We start from the raw sequence: 24,166 nt of genomic DNA on the forward strand, positions 1-24,166 counted from the left end.
ATTTTGATTTTTATTCTTTCCATATTATTCACCAATCTGTGGTTTTCTTTTAATGTTTTCTTCCATAGTCTGCATTATGAAACATTGAACTAGAACCCACAGGGTACTCACATCTCAGTCTGACCTTTAGTAATTCAAATAAAATTTCATTTTCAAATATAAGTCATGCAATCACCTTCCCAAGAACACAAAAATAATTTAACATTCCAAGGATTTAAAGATAATCTGAAGTGGAAAGTAAAAAAAGAGAACATATATATGTGCTTGTGTCTGTGGACAATGGGAGGGGAGAAAGAAAATGAGGAAGCATAATGACACTAGGGTTTTCTAGCCTTTCCATTCCACCTGGCCTCTAACTCTCTAAAGGATATCCTCCACTGGGCTTTTGTTCTCAAGCTCAAATCAACTTCTCCCTCGGCCCCATGCCTTCTTCCATTTTGTACAATAACCCTCTTGTCCCCTCTGTAAAAACAGTTTGCACTCTATTCTTAGTCATTCATCTTAGTCAGGACAGAATGCCCAAGTTATTTTTGACTCCTCTCTCTGTCTCTTGAACCCTATAGCCAGTGAGCTCTCAAGTTCTACTAATATTTTAATGCTTCCCAAATTTAACGTTTTACTTCCAGTTTCATTGCCCATCCTAATGGTAACAATAACTAACATTTGACAGCTAATATTTGCCATGTCCCTCGGAGCCCAGCTCAACAAAAGTCAAAGATTTTACACCTGGAGGTTTAGCCCCACCCTGTTCCTGACATGATGCTTGCCAGAATAAAGAGGTTATTAGGTGCTTCCCTCATGATCCTTGACCTAGTTTCATTGAGAAAGACAGAATCCCAGTGCCAAGAATAATCCCTAAGGACTTATGATGATCCATTGTTTCTTTCAAAACTACTGAGTTTCTTTTCTGAATTTCTAATTAGTACTATAAGTCCCACCACAGGAATTGTGTCTCTCCTCTGAATGTGGGGTCCAGAAATTCTACATAGCTTTTGTCGTGGGAATACTGAATTTTGTTTCCAAGCTGTTGGCTGGGTCCTGATCTTACGGCTTGAGGATTTAATACCAGACCACATCCAAATGCTTGACTTTGTGTGCTACACTATCTAAAAATCCTTGTTGTCATGACTCACATGCTAAATTTGATCCTCTTACATGTCGGTGCCATGTCCTTTTGTACCTAAGACCTTGTTTAAGTAGATTGGGGGTCATCTCTCTCAGTGGACTGCCCTACAGAAGGATCAGGAGCCCCATCATTAGCCCTGGGTTAGTTTCCTGCCATGCCTAGCTTTCTACCAAATGTTTTAAAGCCAAGCCCTTCTGACTTAGGTCATTCTCAACTGTTATCTCATTTAATTTAAAAAATAAAACAACAAAATGGAAATCACTATTCCCATCTGACTGAGGGTTTTAAAACTCAGAGAGATTACATTGCAGGACATACCCCAGGTCACCTGGCAAGACAGAGTTGGAATTCACACCCAGGTTTTCCTATTCCTGACTGCATTTTGTCTCCACTATGCTGGGCTTCCTTTCCCCGTGTCTCGCAAGGATGACAGCAAAATACTTATAACACATCAGCATCTTCCAAATCATCTTGTGCATTATTATAAGAGTACTCTTCCTAAACCTGCATGGCCATTATATAAATCCCATGCTCTAAATTAATATTCCATAATTTCCTACTTATTTATGAAATATGAGCCAATTCTCAAAACAGGTATGTGAAAGTCTCCATAATCTGAATCCAGGCTACCCGTCAATGTTTATCCCCCATACCTCCATGATCCTAGCCAAATCACACTCCAGCCTACACCTCAGCCACTCAGCCCAGATAGTTCTTGAAGTTCTGTGCTCTTTGTTTCTGATTAAATCTATCCCAATTGTCAGACTCCAGTTCAAATTTCACAATGAAAGGCCTCCCATAACTTCACATAACTAAACCTCTCCTGTCTTTATGTCACCTTACACTAGAGTCACATTGGCATTTAACACCAATTGCGTTATAAGATTATTTCTTATCCCCTAAGGTGACTCACTGAAATTTTCCTCCTCTAAATGTCCACAAGGCTTTGTAAATCTTTCAGGGGACTACCATACTCCAAACCTCAAATAATCATTAATTTCAAGCCCCTTTAGAGAGAATATGTCTTATTCAAGTTTATATCCTTCTTCTAATCATAACACAATGCCTTAAGAATAGTAAGGGCTCAGTAAATGAACTAATGAAAGAATGAGCTCATTGAGGAAAAAAAAGGAGAAAAAGAAGAAATGTTTCCTTCCAGTACATACTTGAGATAATGAATTATAAACCTTCATATGCAACTAGCTAAGATTGGAAATTACATCAATATTCCCCAAAACTGTTACATACCATTTTTGCCTGGATAGAAATCTAAAAATACTAAAACAATGCATTTTCCCCAAAATTAAAATAGAATGTTTAAGTGATTTTCTGGATCACATACATTTTAGAGAAGGCATTAAAATTTTAACATGCAGGATGTTCATAGCAAAGGCCTTTTCCAGCCCCTTGATTTTTGAGTTGTAAAAGCAGAGCTACTACAGTGTTTCTTCTTTTTTTTTTTAACTACCATGAAGAAAGGCTCCAAAATAAAACTTCCTTAATCTTTGCTATTAAGGAATTAATTCTAGACAAATGATATCTTAACAACATATGATATCTTACACATTAAAGGGACCAGACCATCTTGGTCATTGGATTTTAGAGGGGAGAGAGAACAAACAAAACAATAAAAACCATGTTGTCAATTTTTTTCAAGGATTAACTTCATAAAAATTAATGCAGTGACAATGAGGCCAGATGTATTTAAAAAACAACGAGAAGGAAAAACAAATATTTATCAATTTAGCAAATATTCTGCCTTCATAGTGCCACATATCTGAAAGACTTAAAATTTTTTATTTCTTCTATTGGCTTAGCTTTATGTAAATACATTCCACAGTATAATTTCACCCATTAGTCTGATAAATCATAAAGAATATAGTCTCTTCTATCTCTCCTAACCATGGAACAGAAACACTATATTTGTTTTAAAGATCTAATATATATTATTTAAAATCAGATGGTACTATGCAATTATAAAGTCCAATTCAAATTTAAGGCAAAATTATAGGTTTTGTATACTATGAGGGATGGAGCAATCTTTGCCCTTGAAAATACATGAAAGTTTACATTGCCTTTAATTTCTACAAAGTGGGCAAAAATCTCAAACTATCAATCACATTGATAAAAATCTCAACCATTAATCAAACCAGGTTTGGTTGTAATGGCTCCTTCTTTCTACCTGCCAACTCTGCCAGATACTACGGTGTTTTCCCAAAAGGTGACTTTCCTAAGAATAATTTACTCTTCCCTTTGTGAGCACATAGCTGAAATTTAACTGTATTGACATGAAAACTATACCCATGATCTCCCTCCAAACAACACTCAAGAGATTTTGTTGGCAAATTGTGGCTAAAATAATGCAAATTTTCCTAATTTCATGCTAAATCTTTCAACATAAGTTCATCAAGAACTTTAGGCAAGAAAGGCCATACTTAGAAATTACATTCTAGAGGTTCCCTAATAAAAATAGAAAAACTAAATGTATCAAACAAACATAATAAAACAATGATAACGATGTCATCTGGAACTCAGCTACTAATTCCTTGAAGGGGAAATCTGTAGCTATTACCCATAAAAATAGAGTTTTGGAAACCTAATCCATCATCTGGGTAATTCTGAGCTAAATCTTTTAGATATTAAAAAAATCCAAAGGAATAGCCCAGAGAGGGCCTCTCTCCATTCCAGTATAATTATAAAAATCATTACAAATCCCAGAGCAAAATAAAATTCTATTTAAAATACAATCCACTGATTTGTTTATTTAGAGGGTCAAATTATCCTCCTTTTTACATTGTCAGTACTGTATCCTGTATTTTAAATCTTAAATCAGTTGTATCAGTTTTATTTATCCTGAATCCAGCTATAAAATTACTTACTATTTTTACACTGCAATTTTTCCCTAAAACCTTAACACAACAATATATGTAAACTACGAAAATAATTGAATCTCTGTTCCATTCTGCACTTACATTTGGTTTGTCCACTAGACATACTGATAAGTGGTGGAACCAAATTATGTTTTCTCTGAAAAGCTCCATTAATTTTTTTAAAAGCCTACATGCTACTAAAAACAAATACAATAAATCTCACTTTGTGTTTCTAAAAAACATGATCTTTAAAGAGAAATTTAAAATCCCAGAACCAAATGTTAGAAGAAACTGGTATTTTTTCCCCTAAAGATTTTTTTTCAATGCTTTGGCTTACAGAATATATATTATTCACTTCCGTTTTAGGATGGTGTTTACCAAAATATCATAAATACTTAATAGCAACTGTTCCTAGTGCTTGCAGCAAAAGGCAGTAAAATGAAACATAAACCTCAGCTATGAAAGCCCAGGAGTTTTGCTTTGCATTTCATCACTCTCCTTCCCCAAACCCTGTTTAGGATAGCCCAGATTCTAATGATCACCAGAGACAGCACAACTGAATTCCAAACAGAAATATTATGTGCTCTAGTGAAACTATTAATCATTTCAATGGAAAGAACAACAAATGCAGTCAAATAGCCACTAGTTCAAGTTGCCTGACTGATACAATTAAAACAGATACTATATTTGGAGAAGGGAGTAATCGTATATTTCAATCCAAATTTTTATTTTAAATTTCTCCTATAAAACCGGTAAAACTTTCAGGATATCAAGACAGTTAACTCCATAATCAAAGGGTGAAAGTGTCTGAGACTTAAAATCTTAAACTTGAAACCACAAACCCAGTCTCACAGAGCCCAACATGCAAGAATTAATACCAAATGTCAGTTACAAACAAAATGCACATCTTTAGAATTACACTGCTTGCAATACCAAACAAATCTCTTCCTTAATCTCTTTCCTCTAGATAATGACCACGTGCACTGGATATTAAGATTACTTCTTATAGTTTAAAAAAATATACAAAATTATGAGCCCTTCCTGCCCCCAGAGAAATACTCACAGAATTAATTATTCCTTTAAGAGCCTGAAATCCACCTTTGACAGGGAAAACTTGCTCCTTGGAATCAGCAATTCTTTCAAGCTTTAGAAAGAAGAGGAAGACTTAATTAAGGAGTGGCTGACACATACAACAATTTATAAACTTCACTACATTTCAGTTATGTTCATCTGAAAAATTACTCCACAGGATTAATTTACCAGTATGATCTGTGTTCAAGGTCAGGAATTAAAGGTGATGATACTAGTGTTACTCTAAATGTATTACCACAAAATGAATTGAGATCAGTCAGAGTACCTTTAAGTTGGCCCCAAGTGCAATTTCAAAACAGTGCAGAACTCTAATAGCTATCAACAGCATAAGACTCAGGAGTCTAAGCCATGCTCAAGCAAAAATTTAAACGTAAAATAACTTCATGAGTGAAACATTTTCAAATATATAAACCCTCAAATCTCATGAAAAAAATGGTCTTATAAGAAAAATGATCAGACTTCCATTAGATGGACTTCTGAAATTCCTGCATACCTGAGAGTCAAATTCTAAATAAAACAGAAATTCTAACATTATAATAATATGACTACATATTATATATATAATATAATAACATTTTGTCAGTTGAGTTAAGGAGAAATATGTGTATCATTTCAAGCCAAATGTTTATCTTATATTAGTTTACCAAACCAAACAATTGAGAGATTTAAAGTTTCATTTTCAGTAACAAAACCTATTAAAATTCTTACATTATTAAGTTAGAACTCAAAACCTACAGCCATTTCTATAAAAAATCTTTAACAATCAACCAGTGTCACAATGTCATCAGTGAAAAGAATTTGTTAAACTGTCCTTAAGACACTTATGTGGTTTAGATTAAAGTTTGCAGATCTCTTGTAACTTACCTGAGCTTGTTCAAAATCAAGGACACCAACACAATAAACGCTAGCCCCAAGTGACCTGGATATCTTTGCCTATGGAGAATGAGGAGGGAAAGAGAGAGAAAAAAAGAGAGAGAGGGGAGAGGGAGAAAGTGAATTATTCAAATATCAAGCTATACATTCCGAGACACACAGCAATGTACAGTGGGGTGTAGAGAATAGTCTCAGTTCAATACTCACCTCTTTCTCTGCATATGATGGCACCAGACCGTCCAACTTGCCATCTGTCAGAGCAATTATGATACTGGAGGTTTTCAAGCCTCCTGCTTTCTGAATTTGTTCATTCGCCTGAAAATGAAGAATAATTATCCAACTCACAATTTAATTTTAACTTTTAACCAGCATGTTCCATCAAGCTGAATTTGTAAGTCTGACAAAATCAAAATATTACTGGCTAGCTTTTAAAACAGGGTAATTTGTGTTAACTATTTTATTTGAAATATGCATATATTCACATTATGGAGTAGTTACTATTGGGTTTAAATTATATAGATTTTTAGCTGTGGCTGCTTAATCTTAATATAACCACAAGGAAATGGAAAATTCCTTAAAAGGCAAAAGCCATCTTAACTTTTCTCATCACCATAGTAAATAATTTTTTCTACTTGTCTCATCTCTAGAACAACTAAAAGCACTTAAAAAACTTTAAGATAAATGTGTAATGAGGTTACTGAGCTTTGCTAGAGGGTTATATTTCACCACAGAATAAGAAAGCATTCTCTTCCGTATTTACAAATGTAAAAGAACTTACTAGCTTTAGTCCTTCATGGATATATGTCTCTCCTACTGGACTAACATGTTTTAAATCCTCCAGGCCTTTACTGATTTTGCCTCTGAAAATAATATTAAACAAAAGAAAAAATGAGCGAAGAGCAAAGATAACAATAAACACTTGTTAAAAAACATGGCAGTATTGTAACTAAGCTTTCTTCAGTAGGAAGCAGAGGAAAGAACACGGGCTTTGAAGGCAGATAACTTCATATACTTTTTGTCATTTTAGTAAGTATTTAATAACTTCTGTATTTTAACTACCAAAAATAGACATTGATGTGCTAACAATGTCTTGAAAAATCTTAGCATATTCTAGCCCTTCTGAGCTGAGAACAGATATCTTCAATCACTCTTGTTTTCCTAAAAGGAGTAAAATATACCTTCCCTCATCCACAAAAATATAAGAATTGAGTAGCTCATCTTCAATGACAAAGCATTTCTGAAACACTGACTCCATCTCCCTAAAAGTGGGAAATTTTCCTTGTTATCTGCGAATTGCTAAAGCACATTATTTAGCCCTTATTTACAGAAATTAACATTTTTTCTTACTGTCTCCCAGAGTCGTAAGTCTCATGACATACTCACTTTTGTGATACCTTCTCACCCATCCAGACATTCCCTTGCACATTCCCTTGAACATAGTAGGTACTTAATACATATTTCATGAATGAATGAAAAAATAGGTGGATGGATAGATAGATGGGTAAATGCATGGATAGATGGATGAATTAGAAGGTAATGAATCCTTGGAAGAGACACTATGAATGAAAGCAATTAAAAACTATAGAATAATTTCTTTCGTCATGACTAATTCACTATCCCAAATTCCAACTGAATTTGTCTAAATGGGGCATGACTACAGTATTATTAAGAGCTATTTTATGTGTATGAGTTAAGGGAAGACCCAATTTTTAGAGTTTTTAAAATACAGATTTGAAACCTCTCAAAAATAAATAAAACCAATTATCTTAAAAGATAAGTAAAATAATGTGGCAAAATTATCCAAATTAAATTCAAAACTTGTTTTATAATAAATTTAAAAGATCAGAAGATATGTTAAGATATTGTTTTCAGACTTTTTCAATAGAAGCAAAAAAAATGCCTTTTTAAACTGGTGAGAATGGATACTACACTTGATCTTAGCCAAAAGGCTGAGAAGTGATAAGAAGTGCCTTTTTAAATGTAAAATTCTGGAAATGATAAACTGAATTAGAAAATTTTAAATAACACATGAAGAGTACTCACTCCTACTGAGGATGATAGATGAAGGAGATTAATTGTAAGAAGTATCATCTTAACATCAAGGAACTTACTGGGGCCATACACAACATTTATATAGGTATATGTGTGTATACGTTTATATCACATGTGGTTATAAAATATGTCAAAAATAATTTCAAAACATTTTGTCATGCTGCAATATTGTGTTTCAAATAATTGAAATAAATAATCCATTCACCAGAGCCTTATACACGTTTTAAAAGTAACTTCTTGATTGTATTTTTATATCGTAATAAAAAATATTATCAGGCAAGTTTTCCATCTCATAAAGTTTCCAGGTAACAGAAGACAATGTTCAAGGTATGACCCTAATCCTTCTCTTTCCTGGTTCACTCATCTCTATTAACTCTTGCTAATTGTCTTTTTAAATACTTGGTTAAAATCTACCTATTCTGAATCTTTCTTTAAGTTCATTGCACTCTTATTCTGAGTCACCCCAAGCTTTCTAGTCATACTCATATTCATGTTTAACCATGATAAAAAAAAGTTCTCTCCTAAAAACATTCAACTTTCTAATAATTTAACTAATTTAATTTAATTTAAATATTCACTTTTCAACTACACTGAAAGTTTACATTAGGCTATTACCATGTCTTTTATTTATGCTATATTCCCCTGCTCTGTAGTTATTATAATGTCATTTGCAAAGTAAGTGTTCAATAAATTTTTCATTATATCATAAAAAAATTATAATTCCAAGGATGATAGCATAAGTTATGTAATTCATAAGCTTGTTGTATCTAAAATATTTATGTTTGATAGCTACAGAAACAACTTGAAACTGATTCTGTCTGAATGCAGATAAAAGTCAAATATTTGGTGCTTCTCAGAAATGAGTGGCAGTGTGTCCTCGAGCATTAATGTTTGCTGCCAACAAGTGAAATGCAAGTTTACACAAATAGATTTTGCATAAGACAGCCTTCTCCATTCAGTTCAAATCAGCTCACCATTGCTGCTGAGGCCCAGACAATGCCAGCACAAGACTTTAAGCTAAAGGAACTTCCCAAATGTGGATTCAAGGTTTTTTTTGTACAGTCAGGTATCTGCTGGCTTACTACACTGGAAGAGAGAGAGCCCTTTGTGGTTTTTCTATCCATACCTATACCTGCACCATAAGATTCCAAGCTCCACTTAATCCCGTCATTACTTTTGCAGCTGCATGATCCTAAGAGGAAAGTGTTCCTTTTCCATAGCCAAGAAAAACACATGTGAGTCCTGGCCTTATACTCCCTTCAGGGTAACTACCTGAAGTCTGTCAGCCTCTTATCAATCAACAAGGTGTCACTTTGGGGAAACAAAGGCCAAAACAAGACAGGGCAGACAGATCTCAGACCCTCGAAGAATCCCAATAAATATTAAGTTTTTCAATTGGTAAACAGTTAACGGTGAAAAAGCAAAATAATGTGGTAGTTTAAAAACAGAAATCATTCATCCACACTGTAATGTTTAAAAAAAAAGCCTCTAAATAAAGCGAAAATGACTAAAATTTTAAGAACAAGAAGAAAGAAAGGTTATGTTATAAAGATAAGTTCAATTCCTCGAATTCAACATCTTAGAAGATCAGCTTCACTGAGTTTGGCTTTCAAGTTATGTCTTCAACTACATGGAAAAGCAATATTGAAACTACTTTGTATTTGTTGTGAAGCAGTTGTCAAGGATGCTGCTGTCATGACACGCATCGTCCCCTATAACATCTCAAAGCAGAAGTTTCTTTGTCACCCCTAGGTAGTTGCTATGTACTTCCTCTTTTCTGCACTTGACAACCATGCAAACTTATTTCTTGCCCTGACTACTGGGGAAGCCCACAGTAAATTTCTTACTCATTCACAAAATTCTGTTAAGTTCCTGTGGTTATCATAGTGTTTCATCCCCCTTTCCAAAATCTTAGCACTCTTCTTTTTATATTTTATTAATTTTCTGCAACACTATTAATTTCTATGCAGCCTCAAATACTTTTTTGAAAGAGACAGGAATTGAACAAACAAAATGTTATATTAAAGCCCTGGTTTTTTTTAATTGAGAATTGGGGGACCAAATTCCATTATCAACTTGAGGGGAAAAGAGAAAGAGAAAGAGGAGGCACACAAACACCATATATATATATGGTGTTTTCCTCGCTTTCATTTAGAGGCTTTATATATGTTGGAGACAGAGTTTCACTCTGTCACCCAGGCTAGAGTGCACGGGCACAATCATAGCTCACTGCAACTTCAAACCCCTGGACTCAAGCAACCCTCCCACCTCAGTCTCCCAAGTAGCTGAGACTACAGGCATATACCATTATACCAGGCTACTTTTAAATTTTCTATAGAGATGTGGTCTCACTATACTGCTCAGGCTGGTCTTGAACTCCTGGCCTCAGGCAATCCTCTCATCTTGACCTTCCAAAGTGCTGGAATTACAGACTTCAGCCACTATGCCCGGGCTTGGCTGATTTTTTAATATATGAAATTAGTACTTTCAGCTCTATTTGTATCTCCCTAATTTCTTTGCTGAGAAGGGCAGGGAAGGGAAGAGAGGGGAGGAGAGGAGAGGAGTGAAGAAGGGAAGGGAAAATAGCCACCACAACTGCCATGCACTGTGCCATATCAGTAGTTTTCTCTGAAACACTTTGGATGTGGAAGGTATGCAAGGCATTATAACTAAAATAAAGATAGGCTGAAATCTTGGTGTCATAAAATAGTTTGCAGGGAATCCTGAATTGACCAACTAACAATGAAGGCATAATTTTATTTTCAGTATCTCCTACTTTTTCTTTCTACGATGTGTCTGTACAGTACTTGAACTTTCCAATGCACATCATCTTAACTTTCTAGATTTCAAAACTCTTTCAGGATTTCAGTCAATGAGTCTACACTCATCCGTTGAGCATCTGTTATATGCGAACACCGTGATTCTACACAGTGATGTGAGAATTCCTCGCACTCAGTCCAGGGGTCACTCACATAAAGCTCTATATATGCACTGTGGTTCTCCACCCTGGCTGTACACTGGAATCATTTGAGGGGATTTTCAAAAGCTCTTCTGGACTCTATTTGAAGAGATTCTAATTCACATGTTTGTGATGGGTCAGGGTTATCACTGGCCTTTGAAAACTCCCCAGAGTGTTCTAATGTGCTGCCAGGATTAAGAAACTCTGATCTAACCTAATTTTAAACCTTTCTTGTGTTATTGGAATGCATTTTGAATTACCTATTTTGCCAGTCATTGCTTCTGCATTAGAGTTTTGGGTAAATAGGACAATCTCTTAAACCATAAATACTTTCTGGGATGGTGTGGATGAAGATGTGCATGAGCTTATAGACAGAACAGAGATTAGTTCCAAGCTCTACCTTGTTTCCTCATTTATAAAATAGGAATACAAATATCTCCCCCAGGGGGCCACTGTAAGGATTCATTACAGTATATTGTTATAAATGTCCTATTTTGTTATTAGTTATGGTTGTTAATCTCTTACTGTACCTAAATTATAAATTAACTTTTATTATAGGTATGTATGCATAGAAAAAAATAGTATATATAGGGTTTGGAACTACCTGTTGTTTCAGGCATCAACTGGGATTCTTGGAACAGATCTCCTTCAGATAAGGGGAGTCTAGTGTACCCCAAAATTAGTGGCATCAGCAAAATCAATTGTTTCTCATGGCACTGTGCATCGAATGAGCAGTTCTCATGCTTCACATGCTGCCAGTTGAGCCACTGGAATGGCTAGAAGCGGAATGCCTTCACAGGGTTAGCAAGTCGGTGCCAGTGCTGATACTGGCTATTGCCTAGGAGTTCAGCTAGGACTGTTAACCAGAGTCTCGATTCTCCTCCACATGGCTAGGCTGGGCTTCTTCCTAGCATGGTGGTCTCAGAGTAGTCAAAGTTTTCATATGGCAGATGGTTTCCAAGAAAACGATAGAGGAAACTACCATGCCTTAATAAATCTTAGGCCTAGAACTGAAACTGGCAGTTCCATGTTCATGTCGGCTGCATTCTACTGATTGAAGTAAATAAATCGTAGGCCTAGCCCCAGATTTTAAAAAGTAAAAAGTGTGTGTGTGCGTCTGTGTGTGTGTGTGTGTATTCTATGCTTCACTGGAAGCCACCAAAGAAATAATCTACCACTAAAACAAAAAGCCTCACACACTCATGTTGTCAAATGCCAATTTATATAATTGCAGGAATACTATAGGTATTTATATCATAAGTAAATTATTTTCTTTACTCTCAATAGATTATTAGCCAGAGACTTAATGTGCTTGAAATAAACAGTAATTCCAAAACAAAATGTAGCAATACATAAGGATTTTATGATAATTAGCCAATTACATAGCATCCTGAAATGTTTCTTTTAGGGTAAAATTTAATAGATTGAGTAGAATATGAAACGAAAATGTTCTCAAGATGTTATTTATGACTATATAAAATTACTAATGATTTATAATTCACTTAGAATTCACTTAGAATTGTACTTTACCTAAGCTATTGCATATGAAGAATTTAGTAAAATATTTAATATATAGTAACTGCTCAGTAAACTTTGATACTTTTATTGTCTCCTTCCATTAATAAACCACAAAATTAACCTGAGTGAGAAAATAGAAAAAATAAACTGTATGAAGAGAAATATGTTCATTCACATATACCTGCTCTATTTAACTGTGTTACTATAAACTACTGCCCTACATACTGCTCAACGGATGAACCTCTAACAAGTAATTTGTTCTCACCAAGATCCTCAATTTAAAAGTTGCTTAAAGGTTTCAAATGAGTGAAAGATTTTTTCTAAAGACACACATTGCTAATACATTCTATAATCTTGGGAACTAACCGATTTTAGCTGTATCTTACTATAGTTTATGTAAAAATATGCTTATTGTTTAACATGTCATTCTAATGCCAACATAGGCCAAGGTTTCTGTCGTCTAGAGTCCAGACCAGCGAATCCAAGGTAGCAGTCATAGATCCAGAAATATCTGCTCACAAAATACCCTGTACAATCTGAATTTTGTCAAAAATGTTCTCCAATTTGGCCTGCACCTACCAAAGTGTGGTACTCAATTCACACCTGAAGTTCAGGCCTGCTGCGTTTTGCATATTTTTACTCCATTTTCCCACTCACTGCCTTACTAAATCATGAAAAATCGACTCCTGCATTTTACCACTTCCATGTGCCAGGTCTGTCTCCCAGGCACGAGTAACAATGTACTTAATTTTCTAGAACATGCTCATAAAACAGATGTGGGACTTCAGTGAAAGTGACCGCTAACATGTCCATCACTAGAATCTGAGTTGCTGCCCTGCCTGGACCCCTCAGGTTTAGCACAATGTGTGGCCAAAACAGACTTTTCAAAACAGGAGTAAATACTTCCCTAATGGAATATTTTTTAGCTAACCCAACTATTGTCTCATCTTTTCACCCCCTCACTGGTTTTTAAGAATAGAATACATTTAGGGAATGACGATGTTTTTGAGTTGTGACTAATTCTGACTGATTGAAAACTGGAGAAGGGGAACCCAGAGAGTGTGAATACAGTGTGGTAGTGAAGAGCTCATGCACAGCATCAGGGCTGGGTGTGAACCCTGGCTCTAGCTGCTTAGCTGTGTCACTTTGAGCATAGTCCTTTGATTTCTTTAAACATCTGCTCGAATCCTGGTACATCATGATGAAAATAAGGATGGTGTCCACTGATAACTGCCAAACCCCATGTTAGCCTTGGCCTCCTTCCTATCCAATCATCAAAGCAACAACAAGAAAAGAAAAATGAAAAAAAAAATGAAAAACTATAAATGAGAAAAAATTAAAAGGTAGTTGCTGGTAGGTGATAGAAGCAAAGAAATAAAAGTGAATTGATAAAGTTATAAATACCCATTGTGTTCTTTTTATGTGTCAGAACCTTAGTTAGTCCTTCTCATGCATTATACACATTTACTTATCTCAAGATTGCTGTATGGTAGGAATAACTCACTCTTATTAACTGGCCCAGGAATTGGGCAGCAAGAGGTTAAGTAATTTGTCAGAAGTCGCACAGCTAGTATGTAGCTCCTATGCCTACTCCACCCAAGGTCCAATCCTGGTCTTTTCATTAACAAAAACCCTCAGGACTCTCCATAGTAATGGTTGAATATGCTCTATTCCTGAATGCTTCTTGTTTCCAACCTCTGAATTCCATTTTGATTCCAAGATAGTAACATTAATTTCAGCATTCTTTTTTTTTAATAAATAATACATTCTTGTTGAAATAAAATCAAATCACATATATATATAAATTAAAATTGTGAAGGTTTATCCCACCTTCAATATTATGCCTAAGACAGTGTCATTGTTAACAATTTGTTGTATGCTCTCTAGACTTCTTTTCTTGCATTTTCAATCACATACACCCCCCTCACCATATAAACAGTTAGGGATTTTGTTTTCTTTTAATTCTATAAAAATAAAATCATACTAAGAGTGTCTGCTACTTGCTTTTACACTTAGTATATCTCTTATATATTTTCTTATAAATATGTACAGATTTTCCTATTTCTTAATAATTGCATAGTATTCCATCCTATGTATACGTTGTAATTTAATTATAGTATCAATTGATAAGCATTTAGATTGAATACAGTTTTTCACCATTATGTACAATGTTGCAGTATCCAATTTTGTATTTAGACCTACCTTTCTATGCTAATGCTAGTATTTCAGTAGGACACAGTCCCAAAAAGTAGACTTACTGAAAGGAACCTTCTAGACTTTTATAGATACTACCAAGCTTCCTCTAAAATGAATGTACCAATTAGTAAGTTACTTACTGTATATAAAGAACAATTTTTCCACAAGTAAATTTTTAATTCAGCTTTTAAGAAATTAGAAAAAAAAATTTCAAATAATAGAAATGTGTATATTGTCCAAAATTAATTAAGTGACTTTTCTATAATTTCCTACAAGTTTGCCTACAGAAGATTTTTTTCCCCAAGTAATTGATTATCGTGCTCAGGTCAAACAATTATAAGACATTTTCAGCTTGGGGGCAAGTGTAATGAAAGGGAGTTGTAAATATTTATAACACATTTGTAAGAGTAGGAATAAGAAAAATAGCAAATATAAGATTATTTATTATGTGGTATAATCACAAAAAAGACAATCTATGATGGCAGCTAATAACTAAGGTTCTGAAGTCATATCAGCTCAATCACTCATTCAACAAATATTTATTGAGCATCTACTGAGCATCAGGCTCTGTTCTAGGTGTTGGGATACGTGGGGGAACAAGACAAATGAGGACTCCTGCTTTCATGTTTACATTAGAGTCATCAAGATAAAAATAAATTAACCAACAGAACAAATTGAAAATGTGATAACCAAATATAGTATTGCAAGAGATTACTGGGGAGGAGAGATGGGGTTCCTTTAGAGCTGGTGGCCAGGCAAGGCTTCTCAGAAAAGGTGGCGTGTGAGATGAAACCTAAATGATGAGAACGAGCCAGCTAGGGGCAGATCTGCAGCAAAGAAAGAGCAAAGGTCCTAATGTGGAAACAAGCTCGGTCTGTTCAGGGAATGGAAAGAAGACCACTTGAGCTAGACTGTGCCACACGATGTTGCAGGAGAGGACAGGCTGGGGCACTAGGATGGGGCGTTTAGGCCTTTGGGAGACACTGGCTTTCAATTGTTTTAAGCATGAGAGTGGAATATCTGCTTTAACTGTAAAAGATTATTATAGCCAATATACTGCATGCAACTTGTTAACTGTGTGTGCCTGGACAAGCCGCTTTATCATTGTCAGTTTTGATTTCTTCATTTGTAAAGTCGAGGTAATAACAGTATCTAGTACAGGAAGTTCATATGAGGATAAAGTGAAGCAATGCATGGAAAGTATTTTGCACACTGCCTGGTGCATAATAATTGTTCGATAAATGTTTTCAACTAAATCTCTGTTACAGTATTAGCATAATATTTAACAGAACTGAGCTTAATTCACTATCCCCAATTATGCAAAATAATAACTAAAAATACTTTTTAATTAGTCTTGATTCCAAATTCTCTACTATTGAAAGGCTGGGTATTTTCATACTGAATCAACACTTGGCATTTTTCTCTTACCTAACCCTATAATACATCCCTGGGCTATTTATGTGCATGTGTATACCTCTACTCACACACACACTAGATTACTTATCTTTGTGTTACCCCAGGTTCCACAGTACTCAATGCATTGAATATAAGATAAGCAAGTCTTTAGGTAGGTGGGTGGGTAGGTGGATGAGTGGACTAACAGACATATGGAGGGTAAAAATCATGAGAGCAAGAGAAAAGAAGGCAGTGTTTCAAATTAAAGTATTTAAAAGAATAAGGTTTTTAAGTTACTAGTATATAAAATGCATAACATCATTTCTTGGCATGTTTATTACTTTATTCATGCATTTACATAGTACTGGATGCCATGCTGAAAGCATAACAGAAGACACAGCCCTACAGTAAGTATTTACTACCTTCTAATCTTGCCTCATCTCTACTAAGAATCTTTAGCAACACTCTGAGAAACATGAAAGAGCTACTTATTTAACAAGATTGTGAAGAATTATGAGTGCTAGAAACAAAATTGTGAAACCTGCAGTGCTTAACCTTTGGTTTTCTTTGCTTAACCTTTGCTTTCCTCACACCTTCTGATCTATTCGTGATTGTAATATATAACATCAAGATTTTAATAGTTTATATGCAGAATTCCAATTTCTAGGCTTTGAAACAAAGATTCACAATAGTTGTGGAATCATTTGTTTACTGATCTGCATATAACATGCAAATTGTTTCTTCACACTTAAAAGTGTGTAATGGAGGAAAAGTGACCCTATATCCAAATATAGAGGACCATAGAAACTTGAGAAGTTACTGATTTAATTAAATAAAATTAGTAAAATAGCAATATAGAAGAAGAAAATAATGTCCTTTATTGGAGGTTGTTCTATGCTATACAAAGTAACTTTATATGCATTATCTTATTTTGATCTTCACAATAACTCTAAGAAAATATGGAAGATTTTATGTCCTGCACTTTATGGACATAAAAACTGATACACTGGTATACAATTTGCCCCAAGTTTCCAAATCAGTCAGTGGCAAAACAGGAACTCTAGCCTAGGCATTCTCAGTGTTATTTTCTGCCACCCTAAACTAATTAAAAATGCCACAAATAGTGAAATTTATTAAAACTTAAAGTGTTTATATTTAGGAAGAGACAGAGGAATCAACTATGTATAAAACAAGTTGCAAGTAGTGTTATTAAAATTCCTCTTGGAATATTATAAATCCTTTTAAGAAGGGCAATAGTTTCTTTATGTAAGCATGATCCTTCTCTGATCATTAAAATACTGTATACTGCCTATCTCCAGATGATAATAATAGTGATAAAGCCTTTATCTCTTGAGAACTTATATACCAGACTCTGTTCTAAATACTTCACATTCATCAACTTTCATTCATGTAATAATTCTATGGGGTAGGGTTAAGTATTACTGTCATCATCATCATCATTGCCGTCATTATATAGATGAAAAAAGAAGAAGCATAAAGAGGTTAAGCAACTTGTCCTTGAACATTTGGCTAGTAAATTGGAAAGCCAGGATTTACATGCAGGTAGATTTGGTCTAGGGACTCTTAGCTGCAACATGATATTGCCTCTTGAAAGAAAGGCCTCTTCTGGCCAGGTACGGCAGCTCACGCCTGTAATCCCAGCACTTTGGGAGGCTGAGGAGGGCAGATCACGAGGTCAGGAGATCGAGACCATCCTGGCTAACACAGTGAAACCCCATCTCTACTAAAAAATACAAAAAATTAGCCAGACGTGGTGGCGGGTGCCTGCAGTCCCAGCTACTCGGGAGGCTGAGGCAGGAGAATGGCGTGAACCTGGGAGGTGGAGCTTGCAGTGAGCCAAGATCACGCCACTGCACTCCAGCCTGGGTGACAGAGCGAGACTCCATCTCAAAAAAAAAAGAAAGGCCTCTTCTGTAACCTATTTCAGTGTCTCCCCTATTAGATTCAACCAATGATGAAAGAAGAATCACTAACGCGGGTTAAAGATTTAAACCCCTTCCATGCATGTCTAAGCAATACCAATCTGGTCACCCAGTGACCTACACTTCATCTTCTAAGTGCTGAGGAACCATATGCAAAGTGTCTAGCAAAGAACCTGGCACAATGTTTGCAGCTATCAATGACTGAGAGTTTCTACAAGCCTGGCATGACGCTAAGTGTTTTTCTATATATAGGAATGCCATAAATGTTAAAATGGTTGGTTTTTTTTTTTTTTTGGTTGGCTAGATACAAAGCTGTTTTTTTGGAAATTAAGCTGGGCAATGGAGAAAATTTATTTTCATAAAGGCGAGAACTGTTAAATCACTGGGCATAGAAAGCCGCCGAACATGGGTTGTGGACTACCACGGCTCTGGCTCCTGATGACATTCACATCCACACAAGAAAGTAAGGAGGGCCATTATCCTCAGCAAACTAACACAGGGACAGAAAACCAAACACTGCATGTTAGTGTAAGCGGAAGCTGAACAATGAGAACACATGAACACAGGGAGGGGAACAACGCATACTGGGGCCTGTGAGGGGTGCAGGGGAGAAAGAGCATCAGGATAAATAGCTAATGCATGTGATGGGTTGATAGATGCAGCAAACCACCACGGCACACGTTTACCTATGTAACAAACCTGCATGCCCTGCATATGTATCCCAGAACTTAAAATTAAAATAAAATTAAATTTAAAAAAAAGAAAGAAAGGAGAAGTATCAATGGGAAGACAAGATCCTAGGCTGCACTCAGCATCTGCAGAGAGATTTTCCTTTCTAGGAAAAGGAAAACTAAAAGCACAAAGATTAAAATCTTATATGGATAATTTTCTAAATCAATTCAGTGAATTATAAACAAGTTCTCTCCCCCAGTTCCTTTAGATATTATGATTTCTTGACCTTTTCAAGGGAAAACTTAATTTACAAAAAACTGTCTTTACAGTTAACTTTTCAGAAATTCACATATCATGCAAAACAAAGTACACCAGCTTCCCTTGCTAAAACTTTAATTTTAATTCAAAATAACAGGAAACCACTCATTCATTCATTCAGCAAGAATTTATTGACCAAAAACTAGCTTACATACCCTGTTAAATGAAGTAGACATAAAAATGAAGAATAAAAGCTCCCTCCCACTATGGATCCCATTCTTTAAAATATGTCAGTGAGGTGGGGCATGGTGGCTCACACCTATAATCCCAGCACTTTGGGAGGTCAAGGCAGGCAGATCTCTTGAGGTCGGGAGTTCAAGATCAACCTGGCCAATATGGTGAAACCCCTCGTCTCTACTAAAAAAATACAAAAATTGGCTGGATGTGGTAGCATGTGCCTATAATCCCAGCTACTCAGAAGGCTGAAGCATGAGAATTGCTTGAACCCGGGAGGTGGGGGCTGCAGTGAGCACCACTCACTGTGCAGATAGCACCACTGCACTCCAGCCTGGGCAAGAGAGAGACTCTGTCTCAAAAAATAAAAATAACATAAAATATGTGAATGACTCTTTCTAACTTGTCATTGACACTGTTTGAATGACATAGAAATGGTCATATGAAATACTGTGACATTGGTTTGGAAAAAGACACCTTTTAAAAAGCACTAAGGAGATTAGATAGATAGGTAGATAGAAATAGATATATTGATATACATATTGATATATACTAAGTTCCTTTATAAAGGTGAATATATTCAGCATCAGTGGACCTCAGAGAAAGACCAGAAATCCAGGATGTCTGCTGAATCTAGGATATTATCCAAAAGGATCCATAACTTTCTCCCCCTCAATGTTCTACAAATTCCTGGTTGATTAACATATTATATCTAAACAAGAAAAATGTAGAACTACTTACAGTAACAGAGAGGCTGGGGAAGGTAGGAGGTAGTGAATATACAACTAAGACAGGGATCTAGATTTCACTGCACATTCCACAGCCACTATAAATGATATTGATTTTCAGATTAACTGCTCTTTTATATTACTCAGACCTCCTTTCCCTTCTATTAGAGAACTGAATTGTCTGTGCAGCTGCTTGATTCCACTGAGAGGCCTGAATCACCACTTGGAAATATCAATCATGCCTTTGAAATTCATCTCTACTAAAAGCCTGCAGTGAAACGATAATGCACTAACCTGTCTCCAGTTAATGGCAAAATAATAGTTGCTTGAGAAGAAAACACAATGAAAGATAATCTCATTTCAGGGCTGCAAAATAAGAAAAGAAGCAGTTAAAACATTTTTAAAAAGAAATATTGATACGATACAGATGTATAGTTAGGGAGTCTCATTTAAAATTGGTCTCACTGAATGGTCCAGGCTTCTTTTAAATGACATTCCCTAAGTAAATAGACGAACTCTGCTTAACATTGTTGTATAAGTCATTTTGGATTTAGTGAATGCTTCCCAGCACTCACATACTCCTCCATGACCCATAAGGACTTGCATTTAGAAAGAGACTAACTGGAAAGATAAATTCTAAGCTGATGTAAAATTCTTTCGTAGAAAATTCCTCTTCCCTTGGTGTTCCACAACATTTCCTTTAAAGGTGGCCAGGCCCTTCAGAGTGATTATGGTTATCAATACTTATGGGTGGAGAGTACCCAGTTTGACTTAATGACCACAACTATGATATGAGTCTATATAAGTCATCCTGAAGTAAGACTACTTAAAGAGTCATGGAGAATGTGAAAGAAACGATAAATCACTTTCTGCTTAGGCATTTTTTATTTTCTAAGCCTCAAACATCCTATTTTCCATTGGCAACAAGTGCCCCAGTCAGCTATATCTTTCAAGTTTGGGGCATGTCTCTCACAGAATGGTTCTTGCTTCTCGGACACTCTCCGCAACTATTACGAAGATTCAAACCTGAAGATATGAAACTAGAATCTATAAACTGAAAATCAGAATCCTCTCAAAGGCTTCTACATATTTTAAAAGTCAGTCTCTTCATTAGTCACCCCTTATTCACTTCCTACAATGTATCGTTAGTAATTGAGCAACTAGGCTTGAGCCAGACAACTATCTATTATAGAATTCCAACTTAAAAACCAGATCAATGAGTTAAGATAAGAGCTTGCTTCTTTAAAATGTTGTAGTGATGTGATTCATTGCTTTTGATCAAAATCTACATGACACCCTTTTCACATGAAGGATTAAATTAGAAAATTTATAAACAACTGTTTGTTCTGCCTTTGACATTTAAGGACATAGGATCTTGTTTGTTTTTCTTTCCTAGACAGTTTTACCTCAGACCCTGTCCAGAAATGAGTGTTAAACTTGGCTTCTTAAGCAAGGGACTGATGATTGAACATGGACAGGCATACATTTTTATAGGGATAACTTTACTGCTGCCAATAACTGAAAGCAAGGATTGCCTAGGCCTCTACAGATTGTTTGAAGTTACTTGCAACATGACTTTCAAAATGTTTTGATCATCCAAGCCTGTTTTACAGAAAACATTTGGGCTAACAAGACTGAAAGAAGCAATATTTAATGATACAGTTCCTATTCATGTCCTTTCCATTATCTTGATAAACTTGTTTTTGCTCATTGCATTTTTTCTTTAAAAAAAAAAAAAAAGAAGGGAAAAAAAAGCCTCAAAAGCCTAGTGTCCTGAGGTTATTTTTAAATAGGAGATGACACTAATTCCTAGTTACCTCTAAATAAGAGAGTAAGCTGGATTTCATACCAGTAATGCTTTTTATAGGAGAGGAAACCAGTCTTTCCTGGTGATGCTTATTGCATATATAGAACAGTTAAATTTTAAACCAACCACACACCCACACATTGTGTAAACACAAGTCGTTGCTTTAAACACACACACAAGTGCCTTTTCTGGTAGTGGGTTATTAACACAGGTTCATTTGAAGTTTTCCAACACTTTTTGTTTGTTTTAATGAGGACCTCTATAATGCTAAGAAATGTGTGGAAAGAAAAATATATTATGGATACTATTCGCATAAAATTTATTTTTTAATGTGATAAATTATGAGAAAGCATAACTGAAATTCAAAACAGATGAAAATTCGGAAAGAAAAAGACATTTGGAATAGTATTTGAAGATGCTTCCCCAGAGTCTGAGCCAAGTTTCTGGGATCCAGATGAAATAAGCCCTCAAGGACTGAAGGGCTGTCCTAATAACAGCATGTGTGCGATAACGACCTTGAGGCACTTAAAAGTAACATTTCAGGAAAAGTTTTTCCTATACAAGTTTTCAGAAAAGGGAAATTCTACACTTTGCTCTACTTCTCCACTGCCTAGAAAAGTAAAGTAAGAAAGATACCTCACAAATCTCTCCGCAAGTTGCTGGACGAAATTATAAATTTCAATCCAGTTATTTGCCACACTCCCAGACCTGAAAGATGAAATTGAACTGATCAGAGAAACAAAACACGGAACTGAAAACTAAGCATTTTGAAATGGTTCCTTCTTCAATGCCACGAACATGGGGACACCTGGCCTCTTTTTCAAGCTAAGTAAGGGTATCTGTAGCTGAAACTTCGGTGGTACCCAGAGTTATAAGGAAGTCAGCCCCACAGCAAGACTCCGTCAAAAAAAAAAAAAAGGAAGAAGAAGTCAGCCCATTTTCTGGGGTGGGTAAATACCTGCCTGCTAATTGTTTAGGGTGGAACCCAGCTCTTCAGAGTAAACACAAAAGCCTTTCTTCGCAGGAAATGCAAACCACATTGGGCATGTTAACCCTAGGCTTTTCCTGGCTCCAATGAAAGCGCTATGATTAGGATAAAACCAGGCAAACTTTAGCCTGCGTACGAGCAGGGTCGAGGAGGTGGGTAAGGACTCAGTGGCCGATGGAGTGTGGCCCGCAAGAGGCCACACTCCCATTTCCCAACAGGCCCAAAGACTGGCAAACAGTGAATACCCCAACTCCCCAAAGAGCCAAGTAGCCCGGGGCTCTAATCACTACCCCCCATCCCGCTGATCTCCGCCCACACAGATCCGAACGCGCTTGCCCTTTGGAAGAAGACAGCAACGGGGCACCCCTCCGCGGGTTTCCAACACCACTCCCCGGGGTGCGCACACGCATCTCAGCCTCAGCCCCAGCTGATCCAGTGCCGCCCTCACCAGGAGACCTTGGACCTCCCTCGCACACTCACTTGTCCAGGACGAAGTAGAGATCAAAGGCTCTTCTGCAGGAGGGCTGCTCCTGGGCGCGCAGCAGCCCCCCGAGACCGCTGAGCACCAACAGCCACAGCCCGGGAAACAGCCAGCTCCCGGGGCTGCGGGCCGGGGACCGCTCCGCCACCATCCTGCGGCCGGGGGCCTGCGACTCCCTCCCGCTCGCAGTCCCCTAAGCTCGGGAGGGTCGCAAAGGTGGCGGGAGTCACCCGGCACGCACTCTGGGGTAGGGGGCGGCGAGCAGCCGAGGCGCCGGCGCCTGCGGCAGCGGGACCCACCAGCTGATAGAGGGAGGGAGAGAGGGAGGTCCTGAGAGGACAAAGGGAGTCTCCGCCACCGCCGCAGCTGCCGCCGGAACTCTTGACGAATCCCAGTGGAAGCGCGATCCAGTCCTCCCCCTCCCGATTCCGGAGAGTTCCTGCAGACAATGCGGGCCCACGGCGACAGCTCGCGAGAGGAGTTCCTCTCCCGCCTGGGGCCGAGCCTCCAGCGCCCGCCTCGGACCCGGACCTGGAGCCCACCCCGCCCGGAGGGCTGAAGTCCCCCCGCTGGCGTGCGCTTCGAGACAAGGGGTCCTTGGGACGCGGCGACGGCAGAACAAACTAGGAGTGGAGACCCTTCTCCTCCGGCGGCCCCAACTCCCTCCGCACTCCGAAACTTTCCTCCCGGTGCTGGACTCTGGGACTGCGCTGACAGGCCTTCCCCTTTAGGGGAGGAGGCTAGCTGGCCCTGGGACTGCCGGCTGGAGAGAAGCCACGCCAAGGCCAGTAGCGCGCTCGGGCCAGGTCTAGGCTGCGTGTGTCAGTGTGCGCTCGGGTACGAGGGCGGGGCCCCAGCTGAAGCCTCCGAGCCACACACGCACACTTGTGGGTTCCTGCCGAGTTGAAGATGACTAACGCTTGCCAGATTTGGGAAAGGGAAGAAGGAGTTTAGAAAAACAAAAGTTCTCTAGA

General features: G+C 37.3%; 1 protein-coding gene and 1 pseudogene across 4 annotated transcripts in view; both read right to left on the bottom strand.

Moving 5' to 3' along the window:
* ANTXR2 (ANTXR cell adhesion molecule 2) overlaps positions 1–24,166 on the bottom strand; it is a 152,569-nt gene that overhangs the window by 128,313 nt on the left and 90 nt on the right. For 2 of the 4 annotated variants that reach the window (XM_003265803.3, XM_030819050.1), the window contains exons 1-7: positions 23,192–24,107; positions 22,360–22,431; positions 20,211–20,282; positions 6,740–6,821; positions 6,169–6,276; positions 5,953–6,021; positions 5,060–5,140 (exon numbers count right to left, since the gene is read on the bottom strand). In XM_003265803.3, coding sequence (XP_003265851.1) covers positions 5,060–5,140; positions 5,953–6,021; positions 6,169–6,276; positions 6,740–6,821; positions 20,211–20,282; positions 22,360–22,431; positions 23,192–23,343 — 636 coding nt within the window. In that variant the 5' untranslated portion in view covers positions 23,344–24,107. Of the gene's footprint in view, positions 1–5,059; positions 5,141–5,952; positions 6,022–6,168; positions 6,277–6,739; positions 6,822–20,210; positions 20,283–22,359; positions 22,432–23,191; positions 24,108–24,166 lie in introns of those variants that run through there. The other 2 variants (XM_012499574.2, XM_012499573.2) reach the window with 2 other exon arrangements.
* On the bottom strand, positions 7,798–7,922 carry LOC115836851 (annotated as a pseudogene).

The sequence above is a fragment of the Nomascus leucogenys genome, chromosome 9 (genome assembly GCF_006542625.1).
Source record: "Nomascus leucogenys isolate Asia chromosome 9, Asia_NLE_v1, whole genome shotgun sequence".
Classification (NCBI taxonomy): Eukaryota; Metazoa; Chordata; class Mammalia; order Primates; family Hylobatidae; genus Nomascus; species Nomascus leucogenys.